The 26,785-nt window shown below is 45.9% G+C and overlaps 1 protein-coding gene across 1 annotated transcript in view; it reads left to right on the top strand.

Moving 5' to 3' along the window:
• MGAT5 (alpha-1,6-mannosylglycoprotein 6-beta-N-acetylglucosaminyltransferase) overlaps positions 1 to 26,785 on the top strand; it is a 328,495-nt gene that overhangs the window by 219,341 nt on the left and 82,369 nt on the right. Inside the window, exons 11-12 of the mRNA XM_021695798.1 lie at positions 2,442 to 2,575; positions 17,678 to 17,811. Of these exons, the coding sequence (XP_021551473.1) occupies positions 2,442 to 2,575; positions 17,678 to 17,811 (268 nt within the window). The remainder of the gene's footprint in view (positions 1 to 2,441; positions 2,576 to 17,677; positions 17,812 to 26,785) is intronic.

The following is a 26,785-nucleotide window of genomic DNA, read 5'->3' on the forward strand; positions in this document are numbered from 1 at the left end:
AAAATAAGGAAACGCTTTCTGTGGTCGGCTTGTGTTCGCTCCCATCCTCTTTCTTTTCCTCCCTTTCTTGTCTACAGAAAGGGTGGTGATCTCAGATGAGAAAAGCATCACATGAAAGTGGCGATTTGCTGTTGATTTTTCTGGAAAATCCAATCTGGTGTTTGCATTTTATTTTTCTGAATCACACATTGATGTGAAAAAAAAGTTAAGAGAACGCCTTCATCGTAGTGGGAAAAGGAAGAAAGAAACTGGATCCAATACTTAAACTCACTTGCCATTATCTGATTATAAAATGTGGGCTTTAATATTTTTTTTATTTTCTTAAGATTTTATTTATTCATTTGTGATACAGAGATAGAGAGCATGAGCAGGGGGAGAGGCAGAGGGAGAGGGAGAAGCAGGCTTCCCGCTGAGCCAGGAGCCCAATGTGGGGCTCGATCCCAGGACCGTGGGATCATGACCTGGGCCGAAGGCCAATGCTTAACCATCGGAGCCACCCAGGCGCCCTTAAAATGTGGGCTTTAATATTTATTTGCTTTTATGCTCATTGGTCCAGGAAGAGCCATTCAGAAGTATTGATGAGGTATAACCACAGAAAACAGCTATTTTTATTGGCCAGACACAAGCTAAATGTACATCAATGGTTTGAGAATCAGTGATGAATTGAAAGAATGAGTTAATTAATGTAGGAGGTTTCAGCATTGATTCTTGAATTGGTTGTTTTTGTGTATGTGTACTCTAAAGCAGTGATCGACAGGCTCTTTCTATAAAGGGTCATGTAGTAAATATTTTAGGCTTTGCTGGCCATATGGTCTTTCCAGCAACTATTGAAGTTCTCTATTATTGAGTGTAAGCAGCCATAGACCCTAAGTAAACAATTAGGCGTGGCTAGGTTGAAATAAAACTTCATTTCTGAACACTGAAAATGGAATTTCATCTAATTTTCATGTCACAAACTATCCCTTTAAAAAAAAAAAAAAGAAAAAACCTTTTAACATAAAGATCATTCTTAGTTCACAAGCCATAACAAAAATAGGTGGTAGACCAGATATTTGGCTGACCCAGTTTGAAGACTTTGTTGGACGAGCCAAATGAAACATCTTCAGTTTTACTCCTGGCTCTGGAAGAAAGCAGTAACATCCCAGTCCTGTCAAGTTGACAGAAAAATCAACACTGCCTCTTAAGGGAGGTTCTAAACTCTACCTAAAAATAAATACTCTTATTAATTGATGAAAATGGTAAATGACTGTTGAAAGAGCTAAGGTGTGCCGTATGCTTTACGGAGAGTAAGACCTCCATCTTCGTCCGTTCGAGCTGCTGTACAAAATGCCAGTCTGGGTGGCTTAGAGACAACCTTCATTGCTCATGGTTCTGCAAGCTGGAGTGCAAGGACAGAGAGCCGGCATGGTCAAGCGAGGCTCTCCTTCCTCCAGGTCTCAGACTTCTCACTTTGTCCTCACCTGCTGGAAGGGGCAAGGGAATTCTGAGGCGGCCTCTCTCTCTCTTTTTTAAATTAATTTATTTCAGAGAGAAAGAGATCAGGAGCTGGAGGGGCAAAGGGAGAGAGAGAGAGAATCCCAGGCAGACTCCCTGCAGAGCGTAGAGTCTGACGCGGGGCTCCATCCCAGAACCCTGAGATCATGACCTGAGGCGAAATCAAGAGTCAGACAGTTAACTGACCCTGCCACCTAGAAGCCCCTGTGGGGTCCCTTTTATAAGAATACTAAACCCATTCATGAGCTAATCACCCCCAGAGCCCTATTTACTAGTACCATCACTTGGGGGGTTAGAGGTTCAACCTAAGAATTTGGGAGGGGAACACAAATATTCAGACCATGGCCACTTCTAAAAATGGTAGTTCTTTGTTTCTTCAGCAGCTCTTCGTTAGGCTGCACCGTACGCTTGGCCCTAGCGAGGGGGCAACAGTGAACCAGGCAGTCTACAGTGCTAGCTCTCGTGGGACTTTGTATTTTGCTCTTATCTGAGTGATCTTCTGTGACTTGTCAGCTAATCTGAAGGAAAACGTATCTGTGTGTGATGGCTCAGGCTCAGAAGTCACACATGGAGGTGTTCGGTATATATGTTGTAGTCTCTCACTTCCCACCCACTAGTGTTTCTGATGAAAAGTATTTGTCCGTTCTTGGTAGTCCCTTCAGGACAGGTTAGAACTTTTACCTTTTTTTTAAGATTTTATCTATTTATTTGAGGGAGAGAGAGACAGAGTCTGAGCAGGGCAGGGTGGGGGTTGGCAGAGGCAGAGAGAAGCAGACTCCCTGCTTAACAGGGAGCCCGTCGCGGGGCTCCATCGCAGGATCCTGGGATCATGACCTGAGCCGAAGGCAGACACTTAACCGACTGAGCCAACCAGGCGCCACGAACTTTTACCTTTTGAACTTTGGGGTCAAAGTTGTAGTTTTATCCACATTACTTTTTCTTTTCAGGTGCATGCTCCGAGTCCTGGATTCATTTGGTACCGAGCCAGAGTTTAACCACGCTAACTATGCCCAGTCTAAAGGCCACAAGACGCCCTGGGGAAAATGGAATCTGAACCCACAGCAGTTTTATACCATGTTCCGTGAGTATTCACGCTTCCCCTCTGCTTTCCAGAATGCCACCAAAGATAAACGGGAAAAGAAACTAGATAGCTGTGTATTTTGGGTTATGATTCTCAGGGCTTTTAGCTGTAGAAACGTGTGCTGTGGAACCTTTCCCTTGAGAATCACTGAATTTTTTTGTTGTTGTTTAATTGGAATTAAGGCCATGTGAGCATTTTGTGAAAAGCCTTCGAAATGTTCTAGAGAAAAAGACGTTCAATATGAAGTATCACTAAAAACCATTTGGGAAAGGACCCTGGGTGGATTCTGGATTGGCAAGCACTAAACACGTTTCATTCCGCACAGTCCACTTGATGACTGATGAGGAATGAGGTCTCTCATGTAGATAGAGTTTCGGGGAAAAAAAAAGAGTCTTAATTATTTATACATCAACCCTTGTAAAGAAAAAAAGTCAGCTTTTTTTTTTTTGAAGGAAACTGTTTTAAACTCTGTTCCATACTTAATCACTTCTCACGCGCTGACCGCAGAATGCAATCTCAACTTGCTCTTGCTCACCAGGCGTCACTGATGCGAACAGCAGTGGTAATTTCAGGAGGTGTTGTAGTGGACACGTCCAGAATGAGGAGCTCACTGCCCCGGCGGTCGGTTTTTTTCTGTTTCTGTCCTGTTCCCTTTCCCATATTCACCATTTCTTATTGCTGCTGGCAGTTTACCTCCTTGAGCCTCATTTCACTGATAATTAGCTAAGAACTGTGAAGGAAACTCCCAAATTTGATAATGATGATGCCCAAAATAAACCTAGAGTTGAAGTCTGTATTCCTCGATTGAGGTGAAGTCCTATTCTGGAAATGTCACATCAGTTAAACATGACTTCATTTGGATGCTCAGAGTAGAGAACTCCCATTTTCCAAAGTTGTCAGAATAATTGTAATCCAGAGATTTTCATCCTAGAATTAGTATCTGCGATGTGAATCTGTTTCCTTTGTTGAGACCCAAGGGACCCGTGGCCTACTTCTTCCCTGGGTGCTCACCTCTCCCCATTGTATGCAGTCACCCTTTTCCCAGGTTCGTTAAACGTAACAAAGAACACATTGGACTTAATCCTTGGATGTGACATGTGAGACCGTAGAATTAAGAAGGGCTATGGCAGTTGGACAGTGGTGATTTAAAAATCAGCTCATGGTCAAGTGTTCAGTGTTCTTTTCAGCTCAGAAGGATTTGCAAGAGCATGTTATATGCCTGGCAGACATTATTATTGTTCCTGGAGCTATATCATCCTGCTGTTGCAGCCCATCCTGGGGGCACAGTTTAGGGGACAGACTAATATGTGGCACGTTGGGTGATAGATGGCTGGTCAGCATGGTAAGGCATGATTGGAGTTAGCCTTTGGTTTGACTTTATTGTATAACTTTTGAGGGGCTGGGATGAGGTGGTATAGAATAATGTAAGAAGTAACCTGTGCATTATATCAGATGAAACATGTTAGGTGTTTCTAAAATGGCCAGAATAACCCGAATGATAGGCTGTATCCTCTGTAAGATGCCTTGTATCCAGAGAGTAGAAATAGGAAGTGTTTCTAGAAACTATAAAGTTCTTCTAGAATGTTGAAAATCAGAGTCCTAAAAACCTATTTTGTTCTCCATGAATGGAGGATTTCAGCAGTGTTGGTTGACTGAATTGAAAGAAATTCATTGCTTAAAATGTAACTAAAAATGAAAACACAGACTAATTCCTATTAACCTGGGAAGGGGACAAATTTTCCGACTCAGAATTCAGCAGGAATCAGGGGAGAAAACTGATACATTTGACTGCCTTTAAAAAAAAAAAAAAAAACCCTGTATGGCAAAAACATAAGCAAATTCTATCTTGATGGTGGGTTAGTATTATAAAGAGCTTCTAAAAACTGAAGGAAAAGTTCCATAATCCAACAGGAAAATGAGCAAAGGCCATTATTCATTGCAAGGAAGAAGAAGTTTATTGCCCCAAGCATTAGAAAACATATTACCCTCACTCACCATAAAGAGAAATACATACTTTAACTGCACCAAGACACCATGTCCCAAACATCAGGCTCACCAGGATCCAGAAGTTGGTAGCATAGCTATTCCAATGGTGAGGGTCCATCCATCTTTTCCTGCCCTACTAGTGAGAATGCAACATTTTACTAAGTGGGGGAGCGTAGTTGTCACCATCTAACAAAACTATCGGCACATCTTCCCTTTCAACAGGTTATATCTAAGAGTCTCTCCCAAAGATAAGTGAGCAGAAAAAAAAAAAGTGTGCACAGGTCATTTGTTGTGACACTGTTCGAAATAAACAAAGAGTGGCAATAACCCAGATGTTCATACTAGGGGACTGAGTAAATGACATGGTCCCCTGAGAGAGGGGAGCACTGTGAACCTGGAGGGAGCAGTGAGGACGGTCCCCACTGCTCTAAGGGCGATGACTGGGGTACAGAGAAGTAATAAAACCAGCATGCAGGGCAGCTTGTTGACTTCCTCTCTTCTCTGTAAGAAGGCAATGTGTGCGTATGTTAGCGTATATGAATTTGCCTGTATTTTCAAAAGAAATAAGCTAAGGATAAATAGCAAGCTTATGAAAATCACTTCCCCTGGCGGAAGGGGGTGCAGGACCAGGGACAGAAAGATGATGTCTCTTTAATGTACTTTATTTTGACTTGGGAACCATGTCAATGTTTTACATAATTTATAAAAAGAAAGAAAGCATTCACTAACAACTGAAAACAGATTGAAAAAAGTGAAACACGCCTAGTGTTCTATATCAGATTAGTGTGAATGTCCCACACAGAGAAAATAATTACTTCAACTGACTTTAAAACTCAGTCTTTGGACCATACATTCATAGTGGAAAATATTTACATTGTTATTTGAACCTGCTAGAGGTATACTGTAGGAGCCCAGATTTTCAGTATACAAGAAGGTGGGTAGTATTTAAAGAATTTAAAGACTGTATCATCTCCAGCTAGAATAGGAAATATCAGTATCAGTTTACTTTTCTCTTTAAAAAGGAAGTGTTTCCTAGCTCTGTACTTGGAAAAGGATCAGAAGTAAAGACAATCCAGTAGCAAGGAGTATCCTTGGCACTCAGACTGGGAACCTTTTAAATACCTCTCCCACTGGGACGCCTGGGTGGCTTAGTTAAGCCTATGCTTTTGGCTCAGGTCATGATCCCAGAGTCCTGGGATCAAGTCCCACATCAGGCTCCTTGCTCAGCAGAGAGCCTCCTTCCCCCTCTGCCTGCCACTCCCCCTGCTTGTGCGTACTCTCTCTCTTTCTTTCTCTCTCTAACAAATAAATAAAATCTTTCAAATAAATACCTTTACCATGATAAGGAACCTCCTGCTCAGATAAATAGCTGATTCCAGGTCTAGGGCAGGAGATGTTCACAAGGGGACCTCTCGACATGCCAGCAAGGAACCTAAGGAAGACCATTGGGATGGAGTGAGAAGGACATAGGAGCCAAAGACCGGGTAGTTTGAGAATCAGAAAGAACAGCTACAGTGGATTGCAGTCAAACCAGTGATGGATACTCCACGAGTCCAGAATGATCCTCCAAACAAGAGAAGCCCACAAAGTCCATTGATCCCCCTTCTCAAGTAGCTAGGACACCACGTCATTACTCTGAAAAATAAAGGGAAAGAATCCAGCTTTGATCCTGCCTTTCTAGGGCAAGTTGTATTTGAAGGTAATCAAAAAGTTGATGAAAGAAATTTGCTAATCATGAGGAAATCACAGCAAATAAATGCCAAAGGAATGAAGAAGGAGAAAATCAGCATTTTAATACTCCTAAAGAGACGGTGGAATAAGGCAGGGATCATCCGTGGTTGGTACAGCCTTCATGTCATAGGTTGATGGCAAGCTTTCTCATGAATGACGCTGCCTTAAATGGAGAAAATATGGATCTGAAGAGGGCACTTAAGCAGTTCAAGACCTTTGTTGTGTTGCGGTGTCCGGGCTGGAGAATTGGCACAAAACAGTGACTCCCAAAGCCTGCCCACGGAGAGCTTGGGTGTCTCCTCCAGAGGGGGGTCCTTTCCTACCCACCTGACGGAAGGGTGGGTCCGGTCTAACCCAGTCATCCCCACAGAATCTTCCATTCCCTCACCCTTTGGGTATCTGTGGCTATTCTAGCTATCTGAAGGGGAAGATTGTTGGTGTGAGTAAGAAGGAAGTGTCAAGTTATGTTTATGTATTGTTGATTTTTTTTAAACACAGCATATTTACTTTTGGTCACTGTGGGTTGATAGTAATCATTATATCGTTGGTGTGTAAATATGCACATGCATTGCACAGTTGTACTAGATGGTGTGCTGATGAGGTGCAAAATGGAAAGCATGGATCCCCAGGAATAGAGTGTTGTACTTGTAGAACTGTTGTCTTCCAGTCCAGCTGTCATCCAACCAGATTTAGCAGTGTTCTGGCGTGTGTGAAGTGCAGAGAGAGGATGGGGAAGCAGCTGGAAGATAAAGAAAGAGAAAAACGCACCATTGCTGACGCATCTCTAGGAGCAATGACATGAGGTCGTCCTGACCAGAGTGCATTTGCTCTTAAATATTCAGAGTTGAACACTTCTCACCTTAAAGCTGCTTCTATTTCTCCTCTCTCTCTTCTCCTCACTAAGTTGGTGGAGTTTCTATAAGTTGGAAAACCTGATTTTTCTTTATTGTTTTGCTCCAGATCTCAGAATTTCACTGCAGCCATCCTCTTTGTGTATTCTGTTTGCATTCGGGCATTTTTGTGTCAGCATAGACTATTCCTGATAGCTCCCTGAGCAGCTTCTACAGGGACCATCCGAGTGGTCAGGCAACGCTGAGTCCGTTTGGCTACATCTACTGAGTGATGATTTTTTCCAAGAAGCTGAAAAGTGTGGGGGTTCCTCCCTCATGGCAAGCCCCTCGTTCCTGCACTTACCTCTTGTCCACACTCCAGGCGGCCTGTGGGCCAGGCACTAAGGCCTTCCTCTTGCCACCAGCGCCAGCCCTTAAAAACTCAGCTTGGACTGAGCTATCCCCGCTCAAAGACTGTGGTGCCCTCCCTTGGCCCTCCCCTCCACCGCCCCACTCCATACCCCTCCCCAGGTGCTCACCCCGGCCCCGCTAGACAGCCTGCTAGGTACCTCCCCACTCTGGCTTCCTTCAGATCACCCTGATAGCAAAATGGCATTTTTTTTCTTGAAGACTCTATTTAAAAGACTTCCTCCATCTCTCCAGTCAAATTGAAGAGAAATGTTAACCCTATCACAAAAACAAAAAGCCTCCCCCCTTGGATAAAGGCCCTTATACTGTAATATAAGCATTATCATAGTTTTCACAGGTATATTTTTATGTAGTTGTAAATACATAATAGAATTCTGGATCTCCTTTTTTTTCCTTCACTTAATAGATAATTTTTTTTTTCAAGGTTCTTTTAAAACCATGATTTCCAAGGCGGTTTTATAGTCCATCAAGTGACTGGCTCCTAATTTGTACCTATTTTGGGAAAATTATGTTGTTTCTTGTTTCAGTAACACTGCTGCTTTTTCTGGGCTTGCCAGGGTCTTGGGTCTTGACTTGACCCTCCAGTTAGGCGTTATTTCCATAGGCGGCCTTCGGTCTCCTATACATTCTGCTTTTTCTGAACTCCTGAAGGCGTTCTGTCTTATTTTTCTCACTTCCCAACAAGGTGTGTTATACCTTGGTAAACAAAGGCAAGACCTTTGCCCGTACCATCTACGAGAGAAAACGAAGCCCTGAAGTCGAGGACTCATGCCTTGAGGTAGCCCGTATTTGGATAGCCCTAATTCCCTGCACGACACCCTCTTTCACAACTCCCTGTGGCTTATGTAACAGCCGCGGTGCTGAGCCGTCTTTACCTGATTGTGTCTGTCCCTCCCCTTCCCTGGAGCCTCTGGCTGAGCGCTGCAGTAGCAGAGATGACCAGACTCCTCAGCCCTGCGCTCAGGCAGGTGTGGTCCCAGACTTCCGTTGACGTCCCCTAGTTGGAGGGTTTCAGTAACATTCAGCAGCCTGCTGAACCGCCTCACTCTTCATTTCGCTGTCTGAGAACGTTGCCTGTTCTCTACGCAGAGTCTGTTCATATTGGCTTATTTTAAATTAATTAGTGAATTAATATTTTGAGGACCTGCCACATTTGAGCTGTCATTCACCATCTGAAGACACCAAACAGTTCGCCTTCTGGGTGCTCGCCCTCTGCACTTTGAGTCGAGGGCTGGGGAGGATTCAGCATTTCTCGGTACATGTGGGCACTGGGAGCAGGAAAGACAGGGAGCTGTCATAAAGTTGAGTGAAGAACAGGCTGGGGGTTTCTGGAGGTGTTCATTGAGAGCCTTCCCATTTCACCTCCAGCCCCTCTCCTTTCTTGACACCATCTGGCCTGCCTCATGCTGTTGGCCTCCTCTTGGCTTTGACGAGTCTTCCAGGGTGCCATGTTTTCTCTGATGTGCAGGCCACTGTATGTGTACTCCTTGGTCTGGCAGCCCCGAGCCCTCACCCGCAACACACACACACTTGCTCATCCTTCAGGGACGTGTCCTGTCCTCTGAAACCTTCCCTTCCCAGAGCCACATGCTCCTGTTCTATGACTCTTACACATGTATTCCAGCCCCAACCCTACCTTGTGCACCCCACACACCTGGTCACTGCTGAGTCCTCCATACCTGAAGTGGTAGCATCACTGGTGATAAGTATTTCTTGGATCAATGAATAAAGAGCAAGAGGACTCAGTTTTCCCTAACTACAGGATGGGGTTAGTTAAAACGTAAGTCGGATCATGACACCCCTGTGCTCACCCGCCATGGCATCTCACTGTAGGGAAAGACCAGTCATCCCAGTGGCCTCAAGGCACCAATACCTGTCTGGCCTCATCGCTTATTACACGTCGTCTTGCTCACTGCTGTCTAGTCCCATAGCTGTTTCTTAGTTGGGTCAGGCACACTCCTGCCCCAGGACCTTTACATTGGTTATTCCATCTTTCAAACATTCTTCCCTTAGAGACTTCTATGTCTCTTTCTTCAGGGTTGTGTTTTTTTTTTTTTTTTTAAGCATCTTTTTTCTTTTTAAAGATTTATTTATTTATTTGACAGAGAAAGAGAACACACATACCTGGGTGGGTGGTAGGGGCAGAGGGAAAGAGACAGAGAGAATCCCAAGCAGACTCCCCACTGAGCACAGAGCCTGATGCGGGGCTTGATCTCACAACCCTGAGATCATGACCTGAGCTGAAATCAAGGGTCAAATGCTTAACCACCTGAGCCACCCCTCTTTCTTCTTCTGTTTTTTAACTCAACTGTTACTTCAGTGAGACCAACCCTAAGTACCCCTCTTTTAAGTACAACCTTTTTCCCCCCAATTTCATGTGTCCCTTCCCTGCTTTGTTTTCCTTGTTCACTGTATTATCAGGCAACATTCATACTTCCCTTATTTTTATTTTATTTTTTCCTCCCCTGGAATCTGAGACATAGGGGTTTTGTCTGTTTGGTTCATTGCTGAAACTCCCAACACCTTGAAGAATGTGTGGCTTAGAGTAGGCATTCAGAAAATACCAGTTGAGTTAAAATGAACGATAATGCCTGTTCTATTTTAGTCCACGCAACAGTGTGAGGAAAAGTGAGATGTGTTGTACAAACTTAAAATTACAGAAGCTTCTCCATTGAATCGTGTTGTACACCTGAAGCTAATGTAACATTATGTGCCAAATAGACCCCCCCAAAAAAAATTTTTAAAAAAGCATTTCAAAAGGTTTTTAGGGCACGTGGCTTCAGGTTGGTCTCTTGTGTCTTCCCACAGAAGGTGTTCGTGTGGTTGAGCTTTCACAAGTTGTTCCAGCCATACTGGTTGTTGTCGTTGACATTGTCTTTGAATTTCTCCCAGAGGCTGGGACTCAACGGTGTGGTTTATTTGCATGATCAGGTAGATATAATGGCTTGGAGACCAAAGATTCTGCCTGACAAAACAGGACTTGTAGAAACGGGCTACTTTCCTTTTATGCAAATGATAAACCTGTTGGCTTCAGCTAAGGATCACTTCCACATGCGATTTTATTTTTAGGGCCTGACAAGCAAAGGAGCTATTTGTGATTCCAACTGCCTTTTTGGCCTTTGATTTCCATCAGTAGGACTCTTGCCTTTTACTTCTGTGCAGACCAGAGAGTGATGGGATCAGCCTTACAGTTCCTTTATCTGAGTCTCAGCCTTCAGGAGTGATGTTCTTCTGAGGAGTCCATTCCCTCCTAAATTGCTTTTTGACACTTGAGAAATTTACTCCAGTGTGCCTTTTGTCAACAGTTCAGGCTCTCATCTTTTCAGCCCAGCTGTACATAATAGTTTCCCTAGCTTGCATCCTGACCTCTTCTCTCTCTCCCTCTCTCTCTCAGCTCATCATCACCACCATTTGAAAAACTACAGTTTGGGTAAAATTTGAAATATAACATGACTGGCTTTTTAGTTTTTAAAGCCAGATCACTTCTTGTGTGATGAGACTGTATTTGTCACTAAAGTGTTTTCTGTCATGCCAGTTACACCATCAGAATCAGCGTCAACGTCATGAATGTGATAGTAGCCAGTATTCTTCCCCACTTTGTTAACAAAGTTCTCAAATAGACAAAAATGGTGAAAGAAATGTACAGTAGGAACCCACAGCCTAGACTCTGCGGTTAACAGCTTCCTTTACTTGCTCTGTGGCCTCTCAATCCATATGTCTGTCTATGTGCCCTTCAATCCACATTTTTTTGATGCATAAAAGAACACTTAACCCATAGATGTTTCAGCGTACCTTAACTAGCATTCAGTATTGGTCACCAAACCAATTGTTTTTCTTTCTTATCTGTAGCATTGAGTTATTTTACTGTTTGTCTCCCCAGATGAATATAAGCGCAGTGAAGAGAGCTTCATTCACGCTTGCTCTATTTAATGATGTATCCTTAGTTCTTCCCAAGTTGTTTTCTGGCTCATAGTAAGTGCTCAATAAATGTACTACTGTTGAGTGAATTGACAGTACTTAGAAACCTATGATGTTGGCATTTTACAACTCTGCATCACTGACTGGTTTCCCTTCTTCCCACCTTAATTTTGTGACCTGGATTAAAAGATATGTTAGTTTATCAATTAAATATTTATTGAACACCTATCACTTGGTAAGCCTGATTCATCCCATGAAGAACAGGCTTTAGTTTTGGAACTTTTGTGCCAAGGGTCTGATGCTGGGAGCAGTTTAGGCATGGCCTGCTCCTTGGTAATATAGATCTACCTACCTATGGAATCCATCATACCAGTTAATTAAGCATTTCCCATGGGCTTAATCGGTCATACATGCAAAAATATTTGCTCAGTTTCCTACTGTGCTCTGGGAGTCAGCATAAAACGTGGTTCAGTCTCAAAGAACATAGAGTCTGTCATCAAGATAATAACGTGGGAAAGAGACTGTAACTCTTCATGATCTAAGAGGAGGTCTACTTATCTCCGTGTTGGGAACTTAGGGAATCCCTCAACCAGGAGGTGAAAGGAGCTAAGCCCTCCAGGAAGGAGCAGGTGGGAAACATGCCAGACATGCCAGCACAAGAGAAGATGGAAAGCATGCATTCATTACACACCCCAAATGGGTAGGTCATCATGGAGCAAAGATATCAGAGGGTGACCCGAAATGAAGCCAGAATGACAGGTAGGCTGAGTGGTGCTTCATCCTGAAGGAGGTGAAGATTTTCAGCCACAAACTGCCACGGTTCTATGTTTTTTGCAAAGAATGCCCGGGTCAAGGCAGCACAGAGGATGTGCCCGACGGAGCAGGGAAGGAGGAAGGGCAAGGCTGAAGGTACAGAGAGCACTCAGAAAGCCACTGCAGAATTGACAAGAGCGTGATGGTCTACAATACTAGTTGATTTCGAAAGGCAAGAATTGGAAACATCCTAAATGTCTCATAGGGTGGACTCGTCAGTATTTCTGTCTTGTGGACTTGGTCATGAGGGTTCATTGGCTCTTGTCCCTGGGAGTTGTTGAAACAAGCTTTAGGTTGAGATGGATTCGGGCTTGCAGGATATCTTTATTTTCTCCCTATCCTGGCTTTGCCTTTCTCTGCATGGGCATCCTTCTCCCAGGGACACAAAGATGACATCCGCAGCCCTCGACTTCCACCCTGCCAGCTTGGTGACTATAGCAGAGACACCGTGACCCCAAAAGTAGCTCTGACTAGTCTTAGAGCAGCTGTGATTGGAGGGACTTGGATCATACCCCCATTTTTCAAATGAGCCATGGTCAGGGAGAGTCCTCTGTATCATATGCCCATCCTTGGAAGAGGATAGAGAGGGGGCAGCCAAGGGGTCAGGACTGGCACCAATCCAACCACCTGAATGAAACAGAATTGCATGGCCTGGGAGAAGTGTGGTTCCATAAAGCAATGCTGGCGGACCAGAACCATGGGGCATCCCAGCTGATGGAAAGAGTTCATGCACTGAAATACTACTAATTTAACAAGCAGTGATGAGCTGTGGGTATTAACCCACAACGATTGCCTATGGCACATTTGTAAGTGAAAGAAGTTTACAAGAGAGTAGGTATAGTAGGATCCGGTATTGATTTGAGTATTAAAAACAGTCCATGGGTTGCCTGGGTGGCTCAGTCGGTTAAGCATCTGACTCTTGATTTAGGCTCAGGTCATGATCTTGGGGTCCTGGGATCGAGCCCCACATCGAGGGGGGGGGGTGTCCGTGCTCAGCAGGGAGTCTGCTTGAGGATTTTCTCTCTCCTCTCCCTCTGCCCCTATCCACTCTCACACATGCTGCCCCCCAAAATAAATGAATAAATCTTTTTTAAAAATCCAGTAATAGTGGTTATTTCGAGGTGATAGATGATCTCTTATTTTTCTTACATCTTTTTCTATTGTCTGAAAAAAGTTTTACACAGAGGATATATTTCTGTTATAATCGGGAAAACCTAAATAAGTTATCATTTGAATAGGGCAAAAGAAAACTGATCTATTGCAGAAGTCTCAACAAGAATCAATGAGGCCAGAACTAGGAAAGGTGTAGAGGAGGGAGAGGGTTGAGAGATTTGGGGAAGCTGACATCCTCAGGGCTGGGTGAGGGCTGAGGGAGGAGCCCAGGCTGGTTTTAGGGTTTCTGCCCTTGGTGATCTGCTGGCGTGGGGATGCCCACCATGGTAGGGCCAGCTGTGGTTCAGGCCAGCAGACCACCTATTAAAATGAATATTTGCACTTTTGGGTGCAAGTGCTTAGGACTTAGTGGTGGAAAGGCAGACCTCAGAGACTCAGGTGCTGAGAGAAGGATCGATTTGACTGAATAAAATTTGTTAATTACATTTGAAATGAGGATGCTATTACTGCTTGGTAGAAATTGCATACACCTCATTTATTAAGTATTTGGTAAGCTCTGTGAGGGCTGAAACATCTTGATGTTGTAATCTCTCAGTGCCTAGCATTTAACCTGGTTTTTTAGAAGGAGTGCTCTAAGATGGTTGTGGTTGAATGAATTATTCAAGCCAAACTCCCAGTATTTCTAAAAAGAAATTATCGCTGTAATCTGCTCAGGAAGCTCATCAAGCTGATTTGTAATCATTTGTAAATAGGTGCTTCCAAAGTGCTTAAAATAATGCTTTTCTTAAAAAAAAAAAAATAAAGTCCTAAAATATTTTAAAACCACTGTCAATGTTTAGCAAATCCCCTTCTGCTTGTCACATGTAAAATGAATCAGCTTGGCCCCCATATGTGTAGCATAAGTCACTCAAGAAACTGAGGTGATCTTACTACATTTTTTCCCCCTGGGTCTTTCATGTGTATTTTGGTCTACCTTATAATGTTATTTTCCTCTGAAGCATGTTTACCGCTATAGTTCACGGAGCCCAGAAGATAAACTATTTGGACTACGAAGCTGTATGTGAGGATGCTTTAAGGAGCTTGGGCTCTGGGACCAGCTGGTCTGGCTCTGAATCCCAACGTTGCCATTTCCTAGCATGTAGACGAGGGTAGTTGAAGTGTCTCCCCCTGCCACCAACCCTGCCCCGAACTTTCTCATCCCTACAAACATGTTGAAAGGTTGTCATGAAGATAAAATCAAATAGTCACTATAAAGCATTTAGCATAGAACTCCACACATAGAACTCAAATATTAGCCATTTTAAAACAATCATATTTGTTGATCTCCTGGGATGGAGTGATTTCCAAATGTGCAGCATTTCCTGTGTCCCATTTATGGTGAAATTTCTAAAGTTCACCTTGACATGTGAATACCTTCTCTTTGACAACCTCCCAACACAAATAAACTCTCTGTTCCTGTCCTCAGAGAAAAAGAGACAGCTTGGGCTGCAGTTAGATCTCCACAGAAAGGTCCTTTTGGATAGCATCAGCCTCTCTTTGTGACTTTTGACTTACTATAAATGATTTTAGGAGCACATGTGTTGAGTCCAGGGCCCTCGGGGACGATGTCACCAGGCAGGTACCCAGCTGCTGGCCAGCTCCTCGGAAGGAAGCTACCCCAGGGCCTGTGGTCACTTCCAAATCACCTGTGGGGCAGCTTGCAGCTGAGTGACCCCTCCTGGCACCCCTGGCCCGAGTCCCGTGACAGGTTCAGCGTCCCCTGGGAAGACACACGAAGGGTGTGACCCATGCCGGTGAAGGGTGACGGTGTGGGATTTCTCCTCTGGTCATCCATGGTCCTTACCGGCGCTCTCAGGTTGCCCATCCCCCACCTAACACCTCCAGACCAGAGAGGGGTGGAAATAAAGGGTTTTCGTGAAAACCCAGGAGAAGAGCAGGTGTTTGTGATTGTTTGTGCGGTGTCAAAATTGATTTAGTGCCAAATTACAGTCCTAAAGCAGCGAAGGCCCACCACTTCTCACAAGGTGTTTGACTAGATCATGTTCTCCCTCTCCCTCTTCACTGTCCAAGCTTGAGCTCCGGGAATCTTTGACACAAAAATCCATGCATATAGGAGTTCTTTTCTTTGGGGGCTTTGGTGACTTTACTTTTGACTCTACCTTAGTATATTGCATTTTCCCCACCTGTGATGTTGTTTTAGGTGGTCGAGTCAAATTTCACCTTTCTAGAGAAGTGCTCGTCTAGGGACTAGATAACTGAATTTCAGAAACCAATATCTAAAGCATGGAGATTTAGTCACCACATAACATTTTCTGAAGATAGTAAAAATTAAAAAAAACAAAAACCACGGTCTCAAAGTTTAAAGTGTCAGGTTCTATTTCAGAATTTTCACAGTTAACCCAGAGTTTTGCAAAGAGCTATTTTAAGCTGCCTCATTGACATTGCAAACGCAGAGGGGCTCTCTTCCCCTCCCTCATCCTCCTTCAAAGCCCCTCACCACCAGCTTCTCAAAAAGAAAGGAAAAGCAACCCATTGCCCCTTGTTGGCAGTAGAATTTATTCACCAGTTTACTTTCCAGCCAACTGCAGCCATTGCCTCTGGGCACTTGTTCAAAAACGCAGAAACGAAATAACAGATTGGCCAGGCCGAACACAGCTCCCCAGTCATAACCCTATTATCTCCTCATTCTGTCACCCCCATTAGGCAGAAGCCCGGGAGACTGGATGATGATAACACAGTGTTTATGTGGCTTGTTCATGTCCACAGTTCGCGGCTTTCCGCTGGTGGTGTTCCCTCGTTCGTCTGTGAGCGGGGCGGAGGAGAGCGAGGCCCGGGGCTTCAGGCTCCTAGGCCTTTCCACAGGCCTATCCTTGCCCATCTTTAAGGGCCCCCGTGCAGGCCTCCTGCCTGGGAAAGAGCTCCTGCGTCCTGAGAAAGCCAAAGCAAGACAAAGGAACCACCTTGCTCCGCGTGCTTACCACCTACCTGTGAAGGAGTACGGTTGAAGCCACATGTGTGGATTTTTCTGAATATCAAGTATCTCTCCATTTAGGCTATTTATAGCTTCTCTATTCAGGGCAGAGTCAAGCAGCGCAGTCGCTTTATTTAATATTGTGGGGCCTCTGCAGGGTCATCTGAAAAACACATTTCTCTGGACGGAATGAATGTGTAGCAGAGGGCGGTCTCTGTTTCAACTACAGAAGATTGTTTCCTGATTATTGCCTTCTTTGTGAAATTCCTCTTAAAATTATAGGCACAAGAGAGAAATGTTTGAGGGGGGGTATGGGGTTACTTCCCCCCACCCCTTGACCAACTATTAAAATAGAGAAGTTTTAGGGGCGCCTGGGTGGCTCAGTTGGTTAGGCGACTGCCTTCGGCTCAGGTCATGATCCTGGAGTCCCAGGATCGAGTCCCGCATCGGGCTCCCTGCTCAGCAGGGGGTCTGCTTCTCCCTCTGACCCTCCTCCCTCTCATGCTCTCTATCTCTCATTCTCTCTCTCTCAAATAAATAAATAAAAATCTTTAAAAAAAAAATGTTAAAAAAAAAAATAGAGAAGTTTTAGAACTCACATGATGAGCGATCCGGAGGAAAATGCCTTTCTCTTCTCGAATAGTCTTTTCTATAGACTAGACACTGCTCCTTGGGGTGGGTGGCTTCTTGGGATGGCTCACATCCCAGTGAGTTTCACCTTTCGTTCTGTCTTCATTCCCTCCATCTGTTCAGTGTAGCTCCATAATTATCTCTCTCATTAGTGAGTAATTCTTAGGGGAGGTGCGGCGTCGGGGTGATGCTGACTGGTTTTGCCCCCAAATTCCCCTTTCCCTGGCTGGCATCGGGCTGGATGATGTGGGCTGCCAACAGCGGCCTCACCCCCCATGAGAACCCTTGATTCAGCCCTGCTCTGGGTTTTACTGGTCACACCTGGAAGGCAGCATGGCTGTCAGGAGACAGTGGCCTTGTGCTGAGCAAACAGGAGGGCAGAGAACACACAGCAGAATGCTTTTTGGACAGACGCATTTTACTGGGTGGGGGGGCGGGGGAAGGGCAGGCTGTCCTTCAGCATTTGGTTCAGGTTAATCCATCCTGGAGACAATTCTCATGTGAAGGTTCTGCTGGGAGTATGTGGGAGTAGGCAGTCCCCTGCCTCCCCCTCCCCAGGTAAGAAAGAACAGGGTAAAATGAACACATTTAATTATGTGCATGATGGCTTATATCAAACTCGTAATCATTTCTTCTTGCCGATGAAATCCTAACTACCCTGTCCTTTCCTTTCCGCATCAGCTCATACCCCAGACAACAGCTTTCTGGGATTTGTGGTCGAGCAGCACCTCAACTCCAGCGACATCCACCACATTAACGAAATCAAAAGGCAGAACCAGTCCCTTGTGTATGGCAAAGTGGATAGCTTCTGGAAGGTGAGTCAGTCTGTGTGCGCGTCGCTCTCTCAGAAATGAAGCTTGTTGGGTAATTTAATTTAACTTTGATCCAGGGAGTAATCAAGCCAAGTGCCCAGGGCTTAATGGGATCTGCTTAGAAGTAAACAAGACTGCGCTGGGATTTGGTCGTTCAGCATTTGGCTATCTAATAAAGGCTGTCCCTGCTCGTTCGCAAGTGGCTACCTAGCAAAGCCCTCTGCTCTTTGCTGGGAGTGGCACGTTATAGCTTCTTGCACGTCCTGTACTTGCTTCTGAAAGCTAGGGCCCCATGGGAGCGTTTATCTTTCTGGAGCAGGCATTGCACAGAGAGCCCTTTATAGCCCTTTACAGCGTTGCACAGAGAGCATAGGGCAGCGCTCTCTAGATGCGTTCCTGGGGAGCCTTTAGCTGCGGTCAGCAGCCCCCCACTGGTCAGGGCTGAACTACCCGTGAAATGAAAACACCCGCCAGGGCTGACTGCAGGCACTTTGTCACTTTGTTCTGGGAGATCTGGGACTACACAACATTCTTGGCCACAGCCTGAGACAGGTTTCCCAAAAGCATTGGAACTTGGGGCCTCCCGGATGATTTCCAGAGTCCGTCTGGGGGAGGTACAGTGGGAGAGGAGCCTGACTGGAGTGTGACCTGTTGCCCTGACCTCCAAACCTTTTTATACGGGAAGTCCGCCTTTGTGTGCCAGTGCCATCATTTTGATTGAGGCCATGTTTACACAGGACACAATAGTCTCCAGGACTTCAAAACATGCCTCTTCCGAAACAAAAGTTATCACTTTCCAGAATGATCAGGTACTGGGGTCTCATGTTGTTACGTCTCCTTTATTAAGGAGGTTAGAAATCCAAGCACTGAGTGAGCGCAAGTGATGCACAGGGCACAGAATCCCTGCTGTTGGTTTTCTGACCCCACGTTCAGAAGAAGAAAAGCCGTGCTGCCCTCTCTTTACTTCTACAGCGCAAAGGATGCCGGAGGGACAATTAAATCGGCCTATTTCCAGGGAAGCTGATTTAATCCTAGATAGTTGTCTTTGCTATAAACAGCTAGGATTATCTCTTAGTTTAGTACAGTGATTCTCAGCGGAGGACAGTTTCACCCCCAGGGGGCACTCGGCAATGTCTGGAGACAGTTTGGGGTTTGCCACTACGGAGGGAGTTGCCTTCGGCTTCTAGTGGGTAGAGGTCAGGGATGCTGCTGACAGGACAGCCCCACAACAGAGGATTACCTGGCACAAAATATGAGCAGTGCCAAGGTTGAAAGACCTCAGCTGGTAAATAAGATTGATTCCTATGTGTATTATTTCGCATTTTCTTCTCCTGAGGGAAATAAAATCAGTCAAGACTCTAGGTGGTTATTTAACAGGTTCCCATAAATTGACACACCTCAGCTTCCTTTGCATCAAAACCTGCCCTGTGTTAACAGAGCATCTTTCAGCTGACTTTCAGCCACACAGGCTCACAAGGACGTGTTGGGTGTTCTCGTTCTCAGCTCAGTTGTGAAGTAAATGAATCACAGCACTGGTTTTAGGAAGACATGGGCTCTTTAAAAAAAAAAAAAAAAAAAAGCCTCACTCCTGCGTCTCCTCCACACCTGCTCAAAGAATATAGTTTGCATGTCTGTGTGGACTTGACCTTGCAATTATATCCCTTCTGTTTTGGAACCAAGTGCAGCTTCCTTTTAGGTGCCTCTGGCAGTTTTTCAGTTTCCCTAGAAAAACAAAATAATAAATTGGTTCTGAAACCTTCTTGGTCACTCTTTTTTTTTTTGATAAAGTAATACCACCACTAAAAGAATGATTTTCTTGATGCCAGTCAGAATCCCAGAAGAGTTAGTTGTGCTGGCCCAAGTGATTTATGGCATGACTTAAAGTCCCTGTGAAACTCCACAGATGACCCAACCTTCCTCTCACTGTGCATCATCCAGGTATTAAAAAAGGCTGAGTGGCAGCGTGTCCACATTAGTCTTTTCTCCGAATACCCCAAATCTAGAGTGTTCAGTTTTCTGTATCATCATTGCTCAGTATTCTTTGATGAGAAAGGCCCCCAAAAGTGCAAAATTCTGTGAAGTTTTTACACAGATGCAGGACATGTCAAACTTGTCAACACGGTACAGGATGTGAGAATTGTTACTTGTAACAGAGCCTCCCCGTGCCCACAGTGTCCGGTGAACGCGCACAGAAGACGGGTGCAGGAAGGGGATGCCTCTACGCCCATATTCCCAGAGTGGCATTCATCAGCAACTTAAGCCAGGGGCAAGTTGTATATATTGTTTTTCCTATCCCTTGCCCCATTGTCTCCCCACCCAATCTCCTGTGCCTCTGACCTCTTTGGAAAGGGGGGGGTGACACCGTCCATCCCGGGAGGTTGAGGAATTTAGTGGGGACGTGTGGGCAGGCACAGGATTGTTGCTGACCATCTGTGGAGCTCCTCCTTCTCCCTCAAATTCTAGAACTCATTGAAATCCTGAAGATACTTGCTGTGCTATCAGTCCTCTCCTATGTCCTCCCCTCTTCTGAGGAACTCTCCCCAGCTGCTGGGGCACTTGAGTGGGAGATGCCACCACATGCCCCCTCCACCCTTGGCTGATTGGTTCAGAGGGCTGTCCTCTGACCCAGGGCAGTCCAGCTCATTGGTGGTTGGCAGCCGTGATTCTGGCTCAGAAAGCCACACAGGATCAATGAGATTCTTCACTTGGCATTGGAAAACAGAGGGACAGAGCCGTGGGGATGGAAATCAAAAGGACACATCCAGAGTTGTGATGAGGCCAAGGCAGAAGCTTCCCAGGAGTGCAGGGATAAGGAAGTAGGACAAATTTGGAAAGGGAGAGGCTCCTGTTGAGAGGATGATGGAGTAGAACCGCAGGGAGGAGAGGTGCCCCCAGAGAGGTGGGATGCTCTGGAGGAGCCAGGTAGGAAGGACAGACAGAAGCAACCCATGCAGGAGGGCGCCTGGGTGGCTCAGTCCATTGAGTGTCTGCCTTCGGCTCAGGTCATGATCCCAGGGTCCTAGGATGGAGCCCCGTATTGGGCTCCCTGCTCAGCGGGGGGCCTGCTTCTCCCTCTCCTCCCCACTCGCTCTTTTTTTTTTTTTTAAAGATTTTATTTATTTATTTGAGAGAGAGAATGAGATAGAGCATGAGAGGGAGGAGGGTCAGAGGGAGAAGCAGACTCCCTGCTGAGCAGGAAGCCCGATGCGGGACTCGATCCCGGGACTCCAGGATCATGACCTGAGCCGAAGGCAGTGGCTTAACCAGCTGAGCTACCCAGGCGCCCTCCCCACTCGCTCTTGATCTCTGTTGCTATCTCTGTCTGTCTCTGTCTCTCTCAGATAAATAAAAAATCTTAAAAAAAACCAATGTGGAGAGAAAGAGAAATTAGGGGCCAGAGTTCCGCAAAGTTTCTTTTTTGTAGACCATACATCCTTTTATCACACTCTGTTTGCTTGCAGTATCCTGAATGGTTTCTGTTCCTCGTGGTCCTGTCTTCCCTACACTGCAGATGCCTATCAGGAAATATGATCTGTTAAAAGTAGAGGCTAAGGGCGCCTGGGTGGCTCAGTTGGTTAAGCGACTGCCTTCAGCTCAGGTCATGATCCCGGAGTCCTGGGATCGAGTCCCACGTCGGGCTCCCAGCTCAGCGGGGAGCCTACTTCTCCATCTGACCCTCTCCCCTCTCATGCTGTTTCTCTCTCTCTCTCTCTCAAATAAATAAATAAATAAAATCTTTAAAAAAAAAAAAAAAGTAGAGGCTAAGAAGGAATGGGCTACGTCTTTAGCTCCCCTTAGTTCCGCTCCCATTTCATGGCAGAGGTACCCTGTGGTCTTGTCCTGCTGTTTTGGTATGTAGTGGAGATGTGGGAGGGGACCTTGCTGCCAGAATCCCAACGGCACCAACTTAGGAAGCATCACTGTCCGAGACCCTTACATCAGACTGCTTACAGCCTAATCCCAAGTACAGAGGTCTGTGTTAGCCCAGAAACCTGTGGCGCTGGGTTCTGGGTATCTGCCTCTGGGGCAGTCTGATGATTGCATCCACTAACACATGCTTACAAGAAAAGTCTATCTAGTGTGGCTGAATTCAAAACCCCTCCACATCCTATTAAAATGAAAAATAAGTTGATTTTGTAAAAATAAGACATTTAAAAAATTGTGGAAATTAAAAGTAATTGAAGTGTGGCTTACCTGTATTATTTATTTCCATACTTCTTTAAAAACAGTATCCAGAGCGCTAACTGAATCTTGTATGGATGATGCAGGGTCCGCCTTTTACTATTTGTGATCCCACTGTGAAGTCCTCATTACTTACTGATGCATGATTGCTGTGAAAGTAAATGTCTTGAAGGTCTTGCTTTGAGCACCTCTGGGGCATAAGCATAGCCTCTGAACGACGTGCTGGGGTTCAGACCCACACCTGCCAGTTCACCAGCGTGTGAGGTACTTAACTGCTTCGAGCCTCAGCCTCCTGGCCTGTGAAATGGGAGCAGTGACAACAACCACAAGGGCAGGGCTTCTCGGACTTACTATTGCATGTGAATCACCCATCATGTTGTAAAAATGCTGATTCCGATGCGGACCTTCTGGGCTGGGGCGGAGACCCTGCATTTCGCACAGGCACCCGGGGGGTGCCGATGTGCTTTTGACGACAGTGCGCTGCAGGTAGCGTGGCCTTGGTGGGTTTGGGATGGCGCGAGGAGCTTGGCACTGACTCCCTGGCCAACCAGTGAATGCATCATTCCTTTTTCCCCTTTACTTTTGCTTTCCTGCTCTGCTTGTCAGGCTGCCAGCTATCATGTTTTCACTACTGTTGAGCCTGATTCTAGTGACCGCCCCCCCCCTCCGCCCCGCCTAGTCTCTCACTTCCCACTAAGCCCATTTGCGGCCCTTGCTGTTGCAGTCTCTGTGCCTAGCCTCTGAGAATGGGGTAAACCTGTGGTAAGTGGTGGACTCTGGGAGCTGACAGGTGTGGTCTCTTCCTGGTCACCTGCTGTCCTGTTTCGTACCATCCGTGCCCTCTGGGCAGTACGGCAGGGTGGTCAAGGACACACACTCGAGCCAGATGGCCCGGTTCAAGTCCTGCCTCTGCCGTCAGCAGCCTGAGCACCAGCAAGTTCTCTTGGCCTCTTTTTTCATGGGGATGATGATTGGATTTCTCTAGTAATTAAGTGAGTTAATACGTGCAAGGTCTGGGAGGGCCTGGCACACAGTATGTCTAAAGAAATGTTTGCTGCGATTACAAATATCATTACTAGGGCCTGATAGACACAGAGGGGATTGATGGGAGTGGAAAATAGGGGATAGAGCTATTAGGAATGGGCAAATATAAGCCTGCCCAAAGATACCCAGATTCCAGTTTTTGAACTGTGTTAGTGGTTGGCAAACTCTGGCACTCTAGCCAAATCTGGCTCGCCCCCTGTTTCTGTAAACGAAGTTCAGTCAGAGCACAGCTACGCCTGTTTGTTACCTGTAGGCTGCTTTGGCACCAGGATGGCAGCGTGCTGTAGCTGGGATGAAGACTGTGAACGGCAAAGCCTGAAATTCTTATTATCTGACACTTGCAGAAAAAAGTCTGCCAGCCCCTAAGCGACACCGTGTCCCAAGTAAGCCAGGCCTCTCTTGGAGGCCCCATTTGGCCAGCAGTCTCAGGCATGGATCTCGTCAGAGGTCTTTTCAGCTCGTGTCAGGGTTCTTGATTGTGTTCTGAATGACTGAGGCTGATGGATAAGCAGTGCGTGGGAGGATAAAGTGTGACTTTACCAAAATCCCTGTTACTCCATAACGAAGCCCCCAGGCATTGAGCCTGGCATTACTTAATAGGCTTCAACAAAGTCTCCCGCTCGTGGGATGACTAATGGCTGGGTGATAAAACAGGGCCTCGTATGAGTGCAGTGTTAACATTTCTCTCAGCCTTTCATAGCCATTGTTTACGGAGGTGCTCGCTGATTTCCTTCTGAGGCGGCATGGCTACGGCAGCCCTCCTTCGCCGTCTTGGTTTACAGGTGAGGAACTAATTCAGAGGAGGTGGAGGGCCTTGGCCGAGGTGCTGCAGTGCATGACCTGACAAGCCCAGAGTGGGGATCAGAGTTCTGACCTCCCCTCTGGGGCACTTGCCTCCTGCTGCCCCTCACTTGAGGAGCTGCCCTCGGTGCCTAGCCTGGAGGGTGGTGGTTCGATGTTGAGAGCAGGATTCAGAAGCCAGGAAGCAAGGTCTACATGAGTGACTTCCACGTGCAGCAGGACTCCTGGGCAAATACGGGCGTCACAGGTAAAACATTGCTCCTGGCTGCTCACCACACAAATGGGGACGTCAGCAATGGCCTTGCCGCCGGTTCTGCAGAGTAAGTCACAGGCCTACTGGAGCAATTGAAATTATTGCTATAGCTCTGGACCCCAAGGGCCCGGCTTGCCTCCGCGCTAGCCTGCTTGGCAGCAACCAGAATCATCTAGTCCCAACTGAATTTGGAAAGCTTCTTTTTATCTAGACTTCAAAGACTATGTGGTTCTAAAGCATCCCCTAAGATGACACCTAGTCCCATAATCACAGGCCTAAGAAATCGGGCACTAGACCTTCCAGAAATGTGATGCAACCTTTTCCTTCTCTCTGTCCCTGACCCTAGCCTTCTTACTCTGTTCTCTGTGCCTGATCGGCGGCAGCAGCCAGAGTGGTCTTTTTAAAAATGTAAATCAGATTGTATTACTCCTTTTCTCAAAAACCCTCCAATGGCTTCATTTTAAACTTGGAGCACCTCACATTTACGGTGAAATCCAGTCTCCATCAGATGATTTAGCGAGGCTCTCTGCAGGCAAGCTGCATCTGCATGCACTACTCACCCGCAGCTCCCCAGGCTCTGGCTACGCGGGGTTCCACACACCGCTCTCTCCCCCCCGGGGCTCAGCCACTGTAAGGGCTGCTGCCGGCTCTGGCTTGCCCCAGCGCCAGTCTCCGAGGCCCACCCTGTCCCACACATGCACCCTCAACCAAATGTCACCCCTCTCCATCACCGCATCCTCTTCCTTTTGAGCAATTTTAATCATTTTGTGATCATGCATTTATTTTTCCGTCAGCCCTTCCTTAATTGTTAGACTCTCAACTCTTTTGAGGGCAGAGCTCATAGATTTTGCTTTACCTAACACTGTGTCTGGCACATAGTAGGCTCTCATGGGTGAGTGAATCCATCTCCTTGCAATTTCATTAAACTTAGCTGATGTATCTGGGACTCCTGAGATGTGTTTTGCTTTGGGCGCTGCCCTGTGCTCGCTGGTCCCAGGACCACAGGAAGGAGGGATTTAAGGAAAAGGCGTGGTGCTAGGCCTGTGCCTGTTACGCAGCAGACGCAGGTGTCAGGAGGTTTGCAAAAGCCCTGGTGAAATTAGCAGTGAAACGGCCCAGAAAGAGAATACCTCCTGGGGAGGCTGGGGACCCGTCTGGGGGCCAGCTCTGCTGGCATCTCTGGGATTCGGGGGCAGGCACCTCCAGGCCTCCCATTTCCACACTCATATGCATGAAGGTATTAGTAAAAAGGAATGAATTACTGATCCACACAACACAGCAGACCTCAAAATAGTGCCGAGTGCAAGAACCGGTCATAAAAAAGAATCTGTACTGTGTGATTCTGTGCCTATAAAACTCTAGAAAATGGACATTAATCCAGAGCAACAAGAAGCAGATGGGTGGTTGCCTGGGGAGGGGCGAGAAAGAGAGAGGTGGGCACGTCCAGTGCAGTTGATGGTGGTGTGATGGGCTCACGGTTTATCTGTGTGCCGGCACATACCAAACTGTATGCTTGAAATATGTGCGGTTGATTATGTGTCAGTTATACCTCGGTAGGACTATTAAAAATAAATCCAAGTTGGCAAACAGTGACCCGTGGGGTAAATCCAGCCTATAGCCTGCAAGCTAAAAAGGGTTCTTACGTTTTGAAAATCACAGAAAGAAAAGCCAAAAGCAAAAGAATCTGGGACAGCCCTTGTATGTTCCCACAAAGGCTAAAATGTTTGCTCTCTGTTCCTTTACAGAGAAGGTTTGCTAACCCCTGGATGAGAACAATAATTACTCACCTGTGTCTTTAGAGCCCCGGGAACTAACTACTATGGTGAGTCAAGGAGCAGCCCCACAGTGGCCCCACAGACTACAGCAGCTCTGATTTATCTGTGGCATGGGTTTGGATTCCCAGTGGACTTCACTGGGAGAAGGGTTTAACTGCTTTTAAACAACCAAACACCTTGAAAGTCTCTAGACTAGTCGACTCCTGGGTCTGAGATAGAATCCCATTCTAAAAACTATGTAATTATCTAGCTCACTAATTTGGTTGACTTGGGCTTAGTTTAAATTAATGCAAAATTGGAAATGGGAGTAGTTTGGAAAAATGCCATCTTATTTTGCAATAGGAATTAGCTGCTCTTAATATATTGTTTTAATGAACCCCCTGAGACCTTTGTAATTAGGGAATGTATTGGAATCCTTGAAACGAACACCTTTTTGTAGGTAGGTTAAATCTTGTCCTGTTTGGTTTTTTTTTCTTTTTTTCTTTTTCTGGTTTTTTTTTTTTTTTTTTTTGCAGACTTTTCTTCCCAGATAATGTAGAGATAAACCAGATAAATTGAAACCCACCTTGAGTCAAATTGGTACACATTTTGAAATAACGACATTGGAACCCGTTCTGTTGAATTTGATAGAAAATCTAATGTGATCACAGCTCTTGGTTCTGGTTCCAGCCAGAAGAGTATTCCGAAGCATCTCTGTCTCTCCTCCAGCTGATTCCCCTTGGGGGAGAGCTCTGGTAGAAAAGACCTTGTCAGTATCCCGTGGAGGCCACCCTGGCCAGAGGCAGGAAGCAGCTTGTGCTTGGTTCCCTCTCTCGCTCACTTTCTGACACAAGTTTAAGTGCAGTCATATCCCATAGCCTTTCTTAATAGCATCTTGCTTGGGGCCTAGGGGGAGGGGGTGGTGCGGGAAGGGAACAGAGAA

Source organism: Neomonachus schauinslandi, chromosome 3, assembly GCF_002201575.2.
Source record: "Neomonachus schauinslandi chromosome 3, ASM220157v2, whole genome shotgun sequence".
Taxonomy (NCBI): Eukaryota; Metazoa; Chordata; class Mammalia; order Carnivora; family Phocidae; genus Neomonachus; species Neomonachus schauinslandi.